The sequence below is a fragment of the Eubalaena glacialis genome, chromosome 3, assembly GCF_028564815.1.
Source record: "Eubalaena glacialis isolate mEubGla1 chromosome 3, mEubGla1.1.hap2.+ XY, whole genome shotgun sequence".
Taxonomy (NCBI): Eukaryota; Metazoa; Chordata; class Mammalia; order Artiodactyla; family Balaenidae; genus Eubalaena; species Eubalaena glacialis.
The window spans coordinates 32,573,181-32,590,761 of NC_083718.1; the positions used below are offsets into that span (position 1 = coordinate 32,573,181).

Sequence of the window (17,581 nt, forward strand, 5' to 3'; positions counted from 1 at the left end):
GAAGCAGGAAAGGGGTATAAGATGGGCTGAAGGTGGAAATGGGGGTCTTTTTTTTTTAATAAATTTATTTATTTTATTTGTTTATTTTTGGCTGAGTTGGGTCTTCGTTGCTGCACGTGGGCTTTCTCTAGTTGCATTGAGCGGGGGCTACTTTTCGTTGGAGCATGGCCTTCTCATTGCCGTGGCTTCTCTTGTTGTGGAGCACTGGCTCTAGGTGCACGGGCTTCAGTAGCTGTGGCACACAGGCTCAGTAGTTGTGGTTCATGGGCTCTAGAGCACAGGCTCCGTAGTTGTGGCACATGGGCTTAGTTTCTCCGCAGCATGTCGGATCTTCCCGGACCAGGGATTGAACCCGTGTCCCTTGCATTGGCAGGCGGATTCTCAACCACTGCGCCACCAGGGAAGCCCTGGAAATGGGGTCTTAATGCTTAAATAGTATACCTTTTGAGTAAAGGTCTGAAGGAGATGGAGGTGCAAGCCGCGCAGGTGTCTGTGGGAAGCACACCTTGGGGAGTCACAGAAGATGAGAAATGCTCTAATGAAGCTGGTCCTGCCATCATCCAGCCAGCTCAGTATGGACATCCAGCCAAGTCTCCTTGGGAAGGTTGAGTCCTCCGCAAACAACTTTGCTTCCTCTTAATAGTCTATTAATCCCATTCGTGCATAACATTGGAGTGTTTTTTTAATCCTACCTTAGCTTACGTGTGTATACACACAAACCACAAAGGCCCTAAGGTGAGGACATGACTGGTATGTTTGAGAAACACGAAGTAGGCCAGTGTGGTAGGGTGGTACTGAGCCTGGACAAAAAGTAGGGGACACAGTAAGAGGAAAGGGAGTTGGGAAGGCAGTGTGTGCAGATATGAGGGCTTCTTAGGCCATTGTAATGCTCCGGCTTTTAAATGATAACACAGGGGTCAGTATCCACATTACAGACAATTAAGGGTCAAAGAAATGTAGTGACCTGCCCCGGGCAAGTCATGGCAGACTTGGAACCAGACTGTGATTCCTGACTTGGCACTCTTTACACTACACATGCAGCCTCCCACCCTGCTGGGGCTAGCGGTGACTTCACCTCACTTGTAGCTCACAGCAACACTTGCAGACTGGTGCTATTATCTCCATTTTACAGAAGAAGACACTGAGACTTAGAGACACTAAGTTATTCGCTCAAAGTCACATAGGATTGGAAACCAGGTCTGTCTGACTTCAGAGGTCCTGCTCTGTCCACTAAAGCACGTTCTGTGAAATCTCTTTCCCAGGTAGGAATAAAGAAAAGTTGCTTCAGCCAACCAGTTACAGTATAGATAGTGACCCAGGATAGTACATGTAAAGCACTTATTTCAGCATCTGGCACATGCAGGTGCTCAATAAGTATCAGTTGTTATCGTCATTAACCATCTGAGGACTGTCCACCTGGAAATTAGTGCCCATTTTGGCCAGAACCCCTCTACCGAGAATTCCCCCTGCCTTGGGCTGCACTCATTCAGCTTTGTCACCATGACAGCCATCCCTTGGTCAGAAACACCCTCTCTCCAACCCCACATACATACCCATGCGGGATGAATTTAGGGTCAGAAAAGACATCTAGGTTGGGAGCAGCTAGAAAGGAATGACAGAGAGAAAGAGATGTAAGCAGCTTTTGGCAGGAAAAAGCTCTTTGCAGGAAAGAGCTGTCTTCTTTGTCTTGTCACCGACCTTAACCCAGGCACCCCAATGCTCTACTCATTTCCTCCCTAGCACACCTTTCAAATCTTTTGATCACCGAGTACTTTGCCTAACTTGTTGATTCTTTCCGTAGATCAAAGAAATAGAAATGAAGAATAGGGAGGGCTTCCCTGGTGGCGCAGTGGTTGAGAATCTGCCTGCCAATGCAGGGGACACGGGTTCGAGCCCTGGTCTGGGAAAATCCCACATGCCGCGGAGCAACTAGGCCTGTGAGCCACAATTACTGAGCCTGCGCGTCTGGAGCCTGTGCTCCGCAACAAGAGAGGCCACGATAGTGAGAGGCCCGCGCACCGCGATGAAGAGTGGCCCCCACTTGCCGCAACTAGAGAAAGCCCTCGCACAGAAACGAAGACCCAGCACAGCCATAAATAATTAATTAATTAATTAATTAATTAATTAAAAAAAAAAAAGAAATGAAGAATAGGTAATCAACAGATGACCAGATCTCTTCCCCAGCTTCCCCTTCAGTAATCTTGCGAACAAACTGTGTGAACAAGATAGCATCTAAAGAAAAATCAGGAGGAGTCGACGAGCCTGCACACGGTAAGGGATGGCGGCGACTCTGACCCCCAACTCAGTGATAAACTGAGATTACTTCCCTGTTTCCCTTTAAAAGCTTTCACGTCTGAGCAGAATCTTTGGAGGTGGTTTCTGGGGGATGCTGAGTCCATCTCCCCAGATTGCCAGCATTCTGACTGAAGGCACATTTCCTTTCTATCAACATTTGTGAGTATTGATTTTGTAGAGCAGTGGGACCCAATTCAATAACAGAGAGACAGAGAGAAAAGACAGAAACACAGAGAAAGAGAGATCAGAAATGGAGTGATAGCAAGAAGGAGTCATGATCAGAAGCCCTACGTTCATCCTCTTGATCATTATGTGGAGGACAGGGTGCTGGATGGAGTCCAGTTTGAAACCCTTGGCACTAACTCACTTTGGGACTCTGAGTAAATTTTTATCCCTCTCTAGGTCTCAGTTTCCCCATCTGTTTCTGTTCCTTAAGGCCCTTTTAATTCTAATAGTCACCATTCATGGTTCCTTCTCCCTGAATCAGAAGACACTTCCACTCATTGGTAAAGAACAGAGTTTATTCAAAAAATCAGTCAGTACAATATGCACTACAGGATACCACTTAGATCACATCACAGACACAGGATAGACAAGTTCACAATAAATTAGGGGGAAGCCCACCCTCTCCCTCCAGGATGGCCCGCAGGACCTTTCGACAGACATATTTCATATAAATATGACAGTAGACTGCTTGGATACTTTCAGGTGGAATCAGACAGCCTGGGCCCAGCCAGTGAGACTTGTAGCTACAGGGTAAGACGTGCTCAAACCTAGATTTTTCCCCTACAGTACCTCAGCCCCAGAGAAAAGAATTCCAAATGGGCAGGAAGGTTTCCTCAAAAAGACCTAATTTGCATAAAAATGGAGCCTTCCCCATCTCCCTCACCTTCAAAGTTGGCTGTCTCCCACTGGAAACCTCTCAGGGGCTGTTCATCCACCACACTTAGGTTTCTTGTCTTGAGGCTGCAGAAGTTCCTTGATGATTCTTGTCAATCCAGGCTAGGAAGACATCAAGCTCTCCCAGAGACTTAATGGCAGCAGACCGGACCTCCAACTGAAACCATGGAAATCATCATAAGAACTTGCCTTTCTAGACCGTGTCATAGTTTTCAAATCACTTTCCCCATGTTCTGGTCCTCATCAGGTTTGCTTTTTATTCAACCATTATATTTGCAGGGCATATAGACCCCAAATTATTTTCCTAATAGGTGGCCTAAATTGCTTTCCACAAACAAGCAGTTAAATCATGCAGCAACTTATAAACAAAATGAAAAGGTCTTCATTCTTTGCCTTCTGCTTTTCTTTTTCCTATATTTCCCAGAAAAAAACAACTTGCTTTTCTGGCAGTTCTGCTTACTTTCCTGTTCACGTCAGTTTGCTTTAGTACTTCTGCTCTCCCAGAAAGCTGCAATCCCAGAGGTGCCCAGCAGGGAGGGAGAAGGGGGTGCCTCCATTGGACAAATTAAAGCACTGAAGCCCCTGAGGATGTGTCCTACCCAATGTGACACAGCCGGTTGGTAGAAGAGCTGAACTGGAACTCAAGTCTCCTGACTTATTCCAGCTCTTCCTCAGCAGAATAGAAGGAGATGGTAAGATCCAAAAGTATGTCCTGTGGAGCCAGATGGCATGGGATTGAGCCCTACCTCCATCACTTAGTTGCAGTATAAACTTAGTTAAGTTACTTAACCTGTTTGTGCCTTGGTTTCCTAACTTATCAAATGCAGATAATGGCTCATAGCATTGTTGTGAGGAATAAGTGTGTTAATACATTTAGTGTGCTTAGAACAATACCTGGCTCATAAGAAGAACAATACGAGTTTCAGCCATTGTGATGTTATCCTATGGAGCCTCTCCACAAAGAAGCAGAGGTCTGAACAGACCCCCCAGCTCCTTGTTATTCAAAGCATTGTCATAATTTGGGAGTGTGGTTGAAACACAGACCTACCAGCCAGAACCTGCATTTTAACAGAATCTCTAAATGATACACGTAAGAAACACTGCTTCTAACTCCACCTCTACATGAGGTGTGCATTCAACATCTGCACCTACATGAGAAGCACTATTCTTCATCACCACACAGGATGCTGACATCAGTTACTGGCCACAGTGACACCCAGCAGGTAGCATGTTTCATATATAACAGCTTACAGTTCTCTGGAGATCTTTGCTCCCTCTGTTATCACCCCCATCTTAAACAGTATGTGCTTTCCCTCAAAACTTAACGTAGGTCTGATATGTGAGGGCATAAGAAAATGCTGGAAGGATGATAGGGAAGGGGAGCCCAGGAAACTAGCAGATGAGGTAAGACCAACACACTCCTTGCAGACACAGAATTGGGCAGGCCTGCAATAAATACTGTTGAGTAATCATTAATCATTAGAGAAATGCAAATCAAAACTACAATGAGATATCATCTCACACCGGTCAGAATGGCCATCATCAAAACATCTACAAACAATAAATGCTGGAGAGGGTGTGGAGAAAAGGGAACCCTCTTGCACTGTTGGTGGGAATGTAAATTGATACAGCCACTCTGGAGAACAGTATGGAGGTTCCTTAAAAAACTAAAAATAGAACTACCATATGACCCAGCAATCCCACTACTGGGCATATTCCCTGAGAAAACCATAATTCAAAAAGACACATGCACCCCAATATTCACTGCAGCACTATTTACAATAGCCAGGTCATGGAAGCAACCTAAGTGTCCATCAACAGATGAATGGATAAAGAAGATGTGGCACATATATACAATGGAATATATCACTCAGCCATAAAAAGAAATGAAATTGAGTTATTTGTAGTGAGGTGGATGGACCTAGAGTCTGTCATACAGAGTGAAAGAAGTCAGAAAGAGAAAAACAAATACCGTATGCTAACACATATATATGGAATCTAAGAAAAAAAAAATGGTCATGAAGAACATAGGGGCAAGACGGGAATAAAGACACAGACCTACTAGAGAATGGACTTGAGGATATGGGGAGGGGGAAGGGTAAGCTGTGACAAAGTGAGAGAGTGGCATGGACATATATACACTACCAAACGTAAAATAGATAGCTAGTGGGGAGCAGCCGCATAGCACAGGGAGATCAGCTCGGTGCTTTGTGACCACCTAGAGGGGTGGGACAGGGAGGGTGGGAGGGAGGGAGACGCAAGAAGGAAGAGATATGGGAACATATGTATATGTATAACTGATTCACTTTATTATAAAGCAGAAACTAACACACCATTGTAAAGCAATTATACTCCAATAAAGATGTTTAATAAATACTGTTGAGTAAATGAATGAATTTGAATGGAGAGGAGGCTGCCCAATCAGGCTCCGACATCCCATTTCCATCTTCCCCATCCTCTTCCCTTCCCTTACCTGATCGTAGTTGTCGTGGATGATTCTGGTTGCATTGGTGGCCTCCTGACTGCAGTGACACAACCTCTGCTCCTGCTGTGATCAAGCGGAGACAGCACCCATCAGAAGACCTTTCCACCCCGGCTCGCTCTCACCGCCACCTCCCGCATGAGGAGTAACAGTTCTCCTTCCTCCCAAGGTGAGAGTCAGGTGAGTAAACCCAGGTTGGGGCAGAAGGGGGCAGTAGGGTCTGCTTGTAGAGTCACCCTGCACTTACCCAGGGCTGGAAAGACCTGGAGAGTAGGTTCCAAGTCTGTGTGTCACCACCCAGTACAGCGTTAGGTAGGCACTCAATGAATATGTTGGGCCAGTTAATTAAATAATTGGTTAAATGAATCTTAATGTAAGTGGGACAGGGGTCATGACCTCTTCTAACAATTTTAGAACCCAAGGCACAGAGAGGTGAAGTAACTTGCCACAAAGTTACACAGGAAATCTTTGTCAGAGATGGGGCCAGAACCCAGGTTTTCTCCTGGTCTAAGTTTTTGTTGGTTTGTGTGGGTTTGGTTTTATTTCTGAGGCTTGTTTTTAATAGATCACAATGAATGAATAGGTGATCCTTAGGAGAGGCTATACCAGGGAACCACCCAGAGGTTAATTGGTATGGAAACCCCAAAGGGCCAGAGACCAAGAAACTAGGGGTATGCCTGTGATAAGCCCGGAATCCTCAGCATGCCTCTCTCACAGGCCAGCCCCGGCATCACCTAAGAGATGCTTTGACATAAGTCGGTCACCCCAGGAAGATTATCCATGAGGAAACTGGGTCTGATGAGGAGGAAGCCCTGGACAAGGAGGGACCGCTGGAAGAGGCTCCCAACCGTTCTTCCCACGGGCGACAAGGCAGGGAATTTCCTTTGAGTCCAGGATCCATTTTGGAACACTGACTGGGGCCAGCATGTCCTGGGCTCTCGCTGGGGCAGACGGAAAGCAGATGCTGCTGGTGACTCACACATTGTTGCAGAGTCTTCTGCATGTAGAGGAAAGAGTTGGCGATGCTGCTGATTTTTCTCAAGATTTGGGGGCTCAGCTCCTGATGGTCCTTGAATACCCTGTCCACGTAAAACGCCAGGAGGTTCTTGGTCACGCAGCACACATCTAAGGGCTACAGACACAAATTAGGGAAAGCCCCAGAGGCCCTCTTCTCTTACTATCTTAGAGACCAAAGCAGCCTGCTTGGGTAGGGGCAAGAAGGAGTGAGATAACTAGAAGTCATTTTTTTAAATTCATATTGGTCTCAGAGGGTCCTCTTAACCACACCAAAGCTACTTATGACAAAGGCACCAAGGAGAGATTGCGGTTCTTACCCTCTTTTTACATGGCCAGGAGATATATTCACAAGGGATGGAGCCCAGTCAGAGACTAGAATTCTCTCTACAGCATCTCCAACATGTCATCCCTAACTTCTGCTTAACCGCTTCCATCAGACACCTCCCTTTTGAAAGGACCAATGTCTGAGCAGCTTTCTTGAAAAGTACTTCCTTACACTGTGCTGAAGTCTGCCTCTCTGGACCATCTCCTAGCCACCAACATGTGTTTATTCGATGGCTATTGCATGTCAGGCCTATGCTGGGCACATATTCCTTCCAGTGTAATGACACTGTGTTTATCCTGGCCACCCTGCTCAGCTCTCCTCCAGTCTGTCCTTTTTAAACTTCAGGGATCACTTGGATGGAGCTGAGATGTGCAAGAACGGAAACTGACAGCTGCAGAAATGCACACATCTGGGCAAGTCCTCCTCGGGCTGAATGCAGCTCTCCCTAAGGGAAAGCTCCTGACTTCCCCAGGCACAGTTTAAAGCAGCTGGCCAGGCAGAGTTTCCTTCTAGCAGTTTGCTCCCGGCCCTGAGAGCCAGCGCAGGAGATTTATGGCTCAGTCTGAGAAGGGAAGTGGCTACAGCCAGTGGTGCATTTATCTTCATTAGCATTTAAAGCAGCAAAGCCTCCTTGGTCCGACAGGCAGATTTTCTGACGTGGAAACTCACCTTGCAACACAAAAACCCTCCTTTTCCTCTGCCCCTGCTAATTCCCTTAACCAACGGGGCAAATAGCTGCAACCTTTGTTTTATCAAGGAGGGAGGGGAGGGGGAGGGGAGAAATATGGCGAAGACCTGCATCCTCATTGACCCCTTTCCTTATGCCACATCAGCTTTTCTCGACCTTGAGAGGACAAAGAATCTGGAGACAGAGGCATGAGACTTGGGGGCATCTATTCCTGGCTCAACCACTAACTAGTCATTCTTTCTCCCAAGATGCCAATTTGGTCACTTGAAAATGATGGTTTTGGAACAAATGGCCTTTTGGGTCCCTTCCAGCTATCATATCCTCTGAGTCTCTTACACCATTGGCCGGAATAGTATTTAGGAAGTGGCTCCATGTGTTTACCATAAATAAATCAGGCCTAATACTGCCTAGAAGAATTATCTCGTGCAGAGAAGCCCAAGGAAAAAGTAAGTCTTTGTGGATGTACCTTACACTCTGTCACATAAATGCCTGAAAGAACTGGATCTTTCTAGAATGCTTACAAGGACTGGAGGAGCTCACTTTTAAAGGCACTGCTCAGTGGCCCCTTCTGTAAAGTGAATTATCACCTGGTAAGCCAACTGTTTTGTAACACACACTCACCACCTCTCTCTGGACCAGTAGACTGATCCCCTCCCTGCTTTCGTGCCTCAAGCCGGCGGTTGTAAAGAACATCACCAGACTGTCTAAAAGACTTTGTGGTCACACAGTCTTTGGCTCAGAAACCTGCAGGGACTCCCAATGGCCGCACAGCGCAGCCAAAAAAGAAAAAAAAAGAAGGCCGAGGCTCGGCCAGTCAGTTTCCATTTTGGCCTGGCTTTCAAGGTTCTTGGTAAAACTTACTCCAACGTATTTGTCCACTTCATTCTCTTCCACTTGCCTTCGTGTCCCTCACACCACGAGCCTGGTTGTCTCTTTTATTTTTTTTCTCCGCCGTGCCTCACGGCTTGCAGTATCTTAGTTCCCTGACCAGGGAGTGAGCCTGCGCGCTCGGCAGTGAAAGCGCAGAGTCCTAACCACTGGACCGCCAGGGAATTCCCCCTGGTTGCCTCTATGTCCCCTGACACGTATCCATTGATTTTACATACCCATTCTCCCCAAACCCTTCCATCTCTTTTAGCCACTAACCCCAAGCCTACTCAGCTTTTAAGTCACTGCTCATTTTCTCAGCTTCCCCATGAAACCTTCCAGAGTCACCCTAAGCCCTAGACATCCTGTCCCATTTGAGCGTGTGGCACCCCAATCACTCCCTGGGTGAACACCCTCCCACGGGGTTCAAGGTCGCTGAGACGCGAGTGCGCCCTCACGCATCAGTTGACATGTGAGAAGCCGGAGCATCAGAGTTCACTGGAGGTTAGGAAAGAGAAGAACACAGGGTGAGGATTTCTCCCTCAGCCCTGCGCCACTTCACCGTAAAAATGACAATAGAGGAACGAGCAGACACAGGCCAGTACCTTCATGCTGTGCAGGGTCTCCGACGTGGACAGGATGGTGACATTTTGGAAGGTGTCCTTAGCTTGCTGTGGAGGAAAACATAAGAACAGACACAAGCAGTGAGTACTCCACATTCTCCGGAGACACAAAGGTAATGAGAAAGAACTGGCTCTCCACGGTTAAGATGTAAAGTGAGGCACGCCCCCCTGCCCACACCTTCACCCCAAACCCGTACTCACAATGGCGTTTTTGATCCCTCGGAAACTCTCCTCTATACGGCGCATGTCCATGGAAATGAGACATCTCCTGAGACCTCGGGCATGCGCTGAGCACAGAAAGAGCATCGCACCCAGGAGGCAGAGAGAAACACACTGTGCCTGCATGTCCTACAGGAAAGGATGAAGTCAGCTTCCCAGCCAAGAGTGGAGAGCAAGGAAAGAGACCCCAACCGAGTTCCCCTTTGGACCTCGCGGGGCAGGCCAGATGGCAGCCGAGAAAACAGGACTCAGTACCTCAGCCTGTGGACCTCGGGGCATGTGTCTCCTTCTCTGGTTTTTTTTTAATCAATTGAATGAGCCCTTCCCTGTCCCCCCTGCCCCGCTCCACCCCTAGAGAGGCTGATCCAGTGCTCTCCCAACTCCCAGGGAGTAAATTCGTGTGTAAATCACTCTCATGACTCAACACGGCTCACTTTTCAACAGGGGTGAGAAGCATTGTTTTTAATAAATTAAATAGGAAAAACAGGGTTGGTAATATGCCCTAGGAGTTAGGCAACAGATCTGAAAAAGTATAAAAGCACATTTTGTTTTTTTTGTTTGTTTGTTTTAACATCTTTATTGGAATATAATTGCTTTACAATGGTGTGTTAGTTTCTGCTTTATAACAAAGTGAATCAGCTATACATATACATATATCCCCATATCTCTTCCCTCTTGCGTCTCCCTCTCTCCCACCCTCCCTATCCCACCCCTCTAGGTGGTCACAAAGCACCGAGCTGATCTCCCTGTGCTATGCGGCTGCTTCCCACTAGCTATCTATTTTACATTCGGTAGTGTATATATGTCCATGCCACTCTCTCACTTTGTCACAGCTTACCCTTCCCCCTCCCCATATCCTCAAGTCCATTCTCTAGTAGGTCTGCGTCTTTATTCCCATTCTGCCCCTAGGTTCTTCATGACCTTTTTTTTTTTTTTTAGATTCCATATATATGTGTTAGCATACGGTATTTGTTTTTCTCTTTCTGACTTCTTTCACTCTGTATGACAGACTCTAGGTCTATCCACCTCACTACAAATAACTCAGTTTTGTTTCTTTTTATGGCTGAGTAATATTCCATTGTATATATGTGCCACATCTTCTTTATCCATTCATCTGTTGATGGACACTTAGGTTGCTTCCATGTCCTGGCTATTGTAAATAGAGCTGCAAGCACATTTGGTTTTTATGTTTGCCCCCAAAATAGGCAACACCCTTTTGTTATAAACCCCTACTGTGTATCTGCTTAAAATCATTCCTTTGAAGTCAGCTGTGAAGATGTCACCTTCTGGAGAAGATGGGAAAGGGAGGTGCGGGGCATCTAATAACTAATTAGCCACAGTGAAGAGAGAGACCCACAGATGGCAAGGTGGCGGCTTCCCCTCCATCACCCACTGAGCCAGCAGGCACCAGGGACAGGTGTGCAGCTCGCTAGCCTCTAGGCAGGGCCAGACCTGAGATGCCTGCTGCCTCTTCTAGTTCTCGCGCCCCTCCTGCCTTTCTCTCTGCCTCTTTGCATTGGACCGCTTTCAATAGTGTCGTGTAACACACCTTGAGAAAAGTGCCCAAAGCATAACTGTACAGCCTGTTGAGTTCTCCTTCTCTGACTTTCTCCAGCACTAGCACGTTTCACAAACAGAGCTGAGCGTTAAAGGTAAGTCAGAGGGCAACCCATGGGAATAGACCAGCCTCTGCCCAGCCTCGTCCACGTGCAGACTGAGCACTCATTCCCAGCCACGCGTGTGCCGCATAAGCGTAGTGGGTGCAGCAGTGGAAGAGAGGGAGGCAGCGAGCATAGGAAGCCAGCTGAGGGGGCTGTGGACGCCCCCGCTCCTAACTATAGTTACAGCTGCTCTAGGCACGCACGTGTGAGAGCATGAGCCACACCTGTCCCCGCTCCCCTCCCCCAACCCCGATCATCCTCGGGAGTCCCAGGCTCTTCTCCAGAAAGCTGAGGAACAGCAAATCCTGCTTAGAAAACCATTTTTCCTTCTCTCTCCTTAACTCAGCATCATTCCCAGTGAGGGACAGGTGTAGGTTGAGACCTCACTGTAGAGCAGGCATTATGTTAAAGAGCTTGATTTCTCTTTTTCCAACCTCTTTCTGGAAAAACAGGAAAATAGACCCCATTGACAGGGGAGACTATAGAGCCCCCCAGAGCTCTATCCCCTCGAAAGGCAAATAGGGTGCTTCTAGAGAGCCAAGTGACTAAAAGGGGGCACAGTTTTTCTTCTGACAACTCTCAGAAGCAGTGGGGCATTGCCGGTTCATCCCCCGCTGGGAGCCTCAGAGGAGAAAGATGTGGAGGAAAAAGATGTCCCCCTTAGCTTGGTGAGGCGATTCCAGACATCTCGGCTGATTCAGGTAACAGTAGTAGCTAACGTTTATCATACATGCCACGTGCCTGGGGCTCCATGCCAAGTATTTTCCACAATTATCTTATTTAATGCTCACAACCACCCTATGAGGTAGGTTCTGTTTCTATCCCCATTTTACCAAAGAGGGAACTGACACTTAGCAAGGTGGAGAAACCTGCCCAAGGTACATGACCAGCGAGTGGCGGAGCCAGGATGTGAAGGCAGGTGGCCCGTTCTCCTTACCACTGCACCACCCCACCTACAGCTCTGTTCCTCCTGGGATCTCAACTGGAGATCCAGCAGATTTCCTTACAGCAGACAAAAAGGAACACATTTCTGATCGGATCCCACTGAACCAGTGGTGTTCCTTATGTTTAAAAAGATATTTAATACTGCAAAGGATTAAAGATACACATATTCTAAAGTGCCCAGCACAGTTCCTAGAACAAAAAGTTTATAGTAAATGCTAGATTCCTTTCCCTTGAACCCTCCAACACTGTTGATGGGAATGTAAATTGGTGCAGCAGCTATAGATAACAGTATGGAGGTTCCTCAAAAAACTAAAAATAGAGTTGCCATATGATCCAGCAATCCCACTGTTGGGCATATATCCAGACAAAACTATAATTCAAAAAGATACATGCACCCCTATGTTCATAGCAGCACTAGTCACAATAGCCAAGACATGGCAGCAACCTAAACGTCCATCAACAGATGAATGGATAAAGAAGATGTGGTACATATATATACAGTGGAATATTACTCAGCCATAAAAAAGAATGAAATTATGCCATTTGCAGTAACATGCTTTCACCTAGAGATTATCATACTTAGTGAAGTAAGTCAGAAAGAGAAAGACAAATACCATACGATATCACTTACATGTGGAATCTAAAATATGACACAATTCAACATATCCACGAAAGAGAAACAGACTCACAGACATAGAGAACTGACTTGTGGTTGCCAAGGGGGAAGGGGAGAGGGGAGGGTAGGACTGGGAGTTTGGGATTAGCAAATGCAAACTTATATATAGGATGGATAAACAAGTCCCTACTGTATAGCACAGGCAACCATATTCAATATACTGTGATAAATCATAATGGAAAAGCATATGAAAAAGAATATGTATATGTATAACTGAATCACTTTGCTGTATAGCAGAAATTAACACAACATTGTAAATCAACTATACTTCAATAAAATTTAAAAAATAAAATAAAATAAAAAATAAAATCATCATATTTCTAAAAAAAATAGATTTCTTCCCCTTCCCTTTCTTCCTTCCTCCTTTCCCACTCTCCCTGTTTCTTATTGAGAATAAGGTACTGGAAAGTTCAGCCTCTCTACAGAATACCCCTCCCCATTCTACAAAATGCCCAGCACTCGGGATATCATAGGCCATCCACAGTGACAGCAGGTCACCTCTCTGCAGCTGTAAAGGACGAGGGCTGGGATGGTTGATGAACAAATCCTCTGAGGAAGGACGACACAAGCCTCACCTCTCACGGGGCGCTCCTGGGCTTCTCCTGTGTCTTCACTCTTCGTGTTCCTTGCCACTTGTAAAGGGCTGGTCACTTTTATGCAGGTGGATACAAGGAAATGCTGTCAAGGTTTACTGGGTGTGTCCATGTGGAGGGAGATTGTTTTTCCCCTCATTTCCTTAGCATCTCATTTCCCGAATTGATTTCTTTTTCTTTTCAGATACAGCTGATTAATGATTACTAAGAAATGCCTCTTTCTTCTCGGTCTTGACATGCAGCTTCTAGCAAAAATAAACTCCCCATCTCTATGCAAATGAGAATTTCTTGCAATCCTGTGTCCATACAGAAAAACCCAAGTAGGTCACTTTCCTCAGAGCTGTGGCATGTCACCAATCGTACCCTGCAGGCAAAGTCAGGAAAGCACTCTTCTGACAGCCGCGCCCTGCTGCAGCCAGCCCTGAGACTCTGTGGGTGCCCCAGCTCCTGCACGCTCCATCTGCCTGAGCTACTCAGCACCTAACATGTGCCAGGCAATAGCTTAAATGCTTTACATGCATTATTTTGTTTAACTTCATAGGGAAGGTTTTTTTTTTCGTTCTCAGAAATGCAAGGATTTCTTTGGACATCATCTGTTTCCTCTCCATCTTGTCCCTTGGACAGCCCTTTCATTCTCAATTAATGCAGAGAGAGAAAATGAGACTGGGAGTCAGAGAGGCTTAGCAGTCCGTGGCAGAGCCAGGAACAGAGCCTGGAATCCTTGCTCTTGAGCTAGAAGACTCTCTATCTAAATTACTTTTTTACACAATCTCTACACCCCCATGTTCTTCAAGAATCAAGGTTTGGAGAGATGGTGATGAAAAGACAGGGTTTAAAAAGTTTCCTCTCCAAACACAAATTCCCAAAACAGAGTTTGTTTTTACCAAATAAAACAACTTGGGGATGGGGTGCAATTACAAGAGACCCCATGGGCCCTTTGGACAACGGGTTGGAACAAATCTGCCCTGCAGCCATACTGGCAAGACAGAGTGGTAGGCAGGGCACTAGCAGGGAAGGAAGAGGGACGGAGAGGACTGAGAACTTCTTATGGGCATAGATGCAATGGAAGGGAGCCACAGGGGCTGGAAGCCTTGTTGTTCAGCATCTTGGACATAATGAAATAGTACATGTTGAGGGAAAATAGATTGTAGTGGTCACAGTGTAGCTCTGGATTTAAACCCAGGCTCTCCCTCTTCTCTGTGAGACACTAGACAAGCTACTCAAGACCTTTCTGAGGTTCCATAAAATAGATGAAAATAAACCATGAGGATCTGAATGATCTAATGGACTTGACCCATAGTAAGTACTCCGTAAATATTATTTATTCTGATGCTGTATGCCAGACAGCTGGAAAGAGAGAAGACACCTTTTTAGGACTTAATAAGTGTCTCTTTCCTCCTTCTGGGGAGGAGAGAATGAGCTACTCTTGAGTCCAGAGATCTCTGCCCCCCCACCCCTGCTTCCCCGGGGAGGGAGATGGGCAGGGGGGGGGGCAGATGCTGTTTTTCCCAGCACTGCCTGAGCTGCCTGGCTCATAGGTCACAGATGGTGGCCCCATATGTGAGAGGACTGCAAAACTGTCTGTGCTGACTCACAGCCTGTATTCATCAGCTTGCACTCAAATGGTGTGTTCTGACCCAACTTTCATCTCAGGACAAAGATGTCACATCAGGAAGCTTGCAGAGAAAGGAAAAATATGTTAATGTGCTTATAGCTCCCCTCCAGCATACACTGTATCACAGTGACTGGGACTGTACCTCTGGAGTCAGCCAAGTGTAGGCTGACTGCCTCTGCTCCCTACAGCTGTCAGACCGAAGGCAAGCCAGCTAATCTCTGTGCCTCTGCTTATTCATCGGCAAAATGGTGCTAACTATGCCTAACGAATACTCACCATGTAGGCATGGTGTGTAGATTAAATGATTAAATGTACGTTTTCAGCGCAGTGGCTGGCACATAATAAGAGATTAGAAAATAATAAGCTTTTGTATTAATGTTACAGCCCCCCTTTAAGTCCCTAAATTGGGAGGAAGGAGAGACAATAAGAAATGATTTCTCTCCATCCTAAGCCTTGCTACTAACATCTAATATAAAAAGATAAGCATATGGATTGAGATGGAATGGCGTTCCTCCCAGGATTGCAATCAAACGGTGTATTTGATCCATAGATGTGGGTTATGCCTAGCCTTAGAACTGGGTCTTCTAGAGTCAGCTGACCCACCATTGGGATACCAGAGCTCAAGTTCCCATTTGATAAATGAGAATACAGAGAGATTGAAGGAAAACCAGAGAGCCAGGATGGAGATGCTCTGAGTTTGATGGGTGCTGGACACAGCTCTCTCACACTTTCCAATCCCCTATCCCCACTCACAATCCACTCCACCTCCATGAACCATTCATGATGCTGCCAAGGCAATTTCTTCTCCATAAGAGTGGAGCTTGCCACTCCTAAGTGCTAAGTCCTAGAGCTCAGACAAAAAGTGAGCCAGGCATTGTGCAACTCCAGAGGGCACCATGCCCATTGCCTTTTATGGAAATGAGGCTCCATGGAGCTGAGCAAAGTGCAGCCCTACTGAGTGACCTGGAGGAAACGGATTAGGTTTATATGCATAATTTCAGTTAGATCTGAGGAAGAACCTATAGTTGTGAGGACTATATGACACTGGAAAATATGATAGAGAAAGAATTTGTAAAAGAAAGAAATACTGATACTGATGGATGGATATTTCATTTCGGAAGTAAATGGGACTTAAAAGCAGAAAGAATATAAATGTTTATTCACTTTTTTGTCTTTTTATTTTTTATTATTTTTTAATTGAAGTATAGTTGATTTACAATGTTGTGTTAGTTTCAAGTGTATAGCACAGTGGTTCAGTTATACATACAGACATATATATATTCTTTGTCAGATTTTTTTCCCTTATAGGTTATCACAAAATATTGAGTATAGTATAGAAAACAAACTTATGGTTATCAAAGGGGAAAGGGGAGAGGGATAAATTAGGAGTTTGGGATTAACATATACACACTACTGTACATAAAGCATCAATAGATAACCAACAAGGACCTACTGTGTAGCACAGGGAAATATAGCTGGGAATATAAATGTTTAAATGTCTTGGTAAATATATCTGGATTGTAATAATATGTTTTGAATTGTATATAACTTTTAAAATAAAGCAAAAAAAAAAAAAAAAAAAAAGATAAATTTCCCAGTTCTGGCTGTTCTCATTGAGAGTTGCTCTGTAAATAGTTGTAATTTTGGTGTGCCAGTGGGAGAAGGTGAACGCAGGGTCTTCCTACTCCACCTTCTTGGCCAGTCCCCCCGGGGACTTTAAACATGAAATGTTTCTCCTCTATTTGAGATTTAGAAATGAGAGTCAGAAAAGACAGCAGAGAGCACCGGTTCAACGTTCCCATTAAAGCCGTGAACAAACGGAGACGTGAACCAGCCCTCCCATCACCCAGCAAAGACACGGCATACTGTTCTCAAATCTCCACGTCCTGACTTCCAGCTCAGTGCCCTTTCTAACCCCACGCTGCCTTCCCATTTCAGGGCTAGGTGGAGTGGGATGGAACATAAAGCTGTGGGGAACATCAAGCCTGTTTAGCAGGGGGAGGTGATGTAACTCCCCCAAGCCAAGCTGTTCCGACTTGCCTTCACCCGGGAAGTTAATGACCTGAAGAAATTCATGCTGGCTGCCCCTGTGCTGGTGGGGAGGGAAGGACAAACTTGCCTTGGGCACCTGTGCTACATCAACCTGGCCTTTCCTTCTCCGTTTTCACCCCCAGGGCTCTAAGTCACAGCCTGGTGGCCTAGAGCCTCAGATCCTGTTTGACACCTTACGTCAATGGGTTCTATGGCTCAAATGCCATGAAACAGCTCCTGTGGAGACTGGCGAGGAAGAGCCGGGGATGGGTAATGGAAAGAGTCTAAGCACCGCCTCCCTATTCCTCTCCTGGATCACTGACCTGGTCTCATTCTCGACAACCCATCCTCTCCCAGGTGCCAGATTATCTAAAATGAAAACCTAATCTTAGTGTTCTCTAGCCTAAAACTCCCAACATGGTCCCAGGGGCTTCCAGGGTAAAGGAAGCTGCTCCCTGTGGCACTCCAGACCCATCACAACCTGGACCTTGACCACATCTCCAACCTCACCCCTCTTGATGAGCCCCGTACCTGACTACCTCTTCTCACCTAGAAAGCACTCCCTTTGCTCTTCTGCCTTGCAAACGCCTACCCAGCTTGTAAGACTTGGCCCAGTGTGACTTTCTCGTGAAGTCACACTTCCT

The 17,581-nt window shown here is 46.1% G+C and overlaps 1 protein-coding gene across 1 annotated transcript; it reads right to left on the reverse strand.

The window, feature by feature from the left end:
- Positions 1-3,050: 3,050 nt before the first annotated feature.
- Positions 3,051-13,339, reverse strand: IL19 (interleukin 19). Its single transcript, XM_061185455.1, has 6 exons — positions 13,274-13,339; positions 9,399-9,545; positions 9,180-9,245; positions 6,657-6,809; positions 5,669-5,743; positions 3,051-3,352 (listed from the first exon to the last, which is right to left on the reverse strand). Exons 2-6 carry the CDS (start codon positions 9,540-9,542, stop codon positions 3,242-3,244), a joined length of 549 nt encoding a protein of 182 aa, XP_061041438.1. The 5' UTR covers positions 9,543-9,545; positions 13,274-13,339; the 3' UTR covers positions 3,051-3,241.
- Between the last annotated feature and the right edge of the window lie 4,242 nt (positions 13,340-17,581).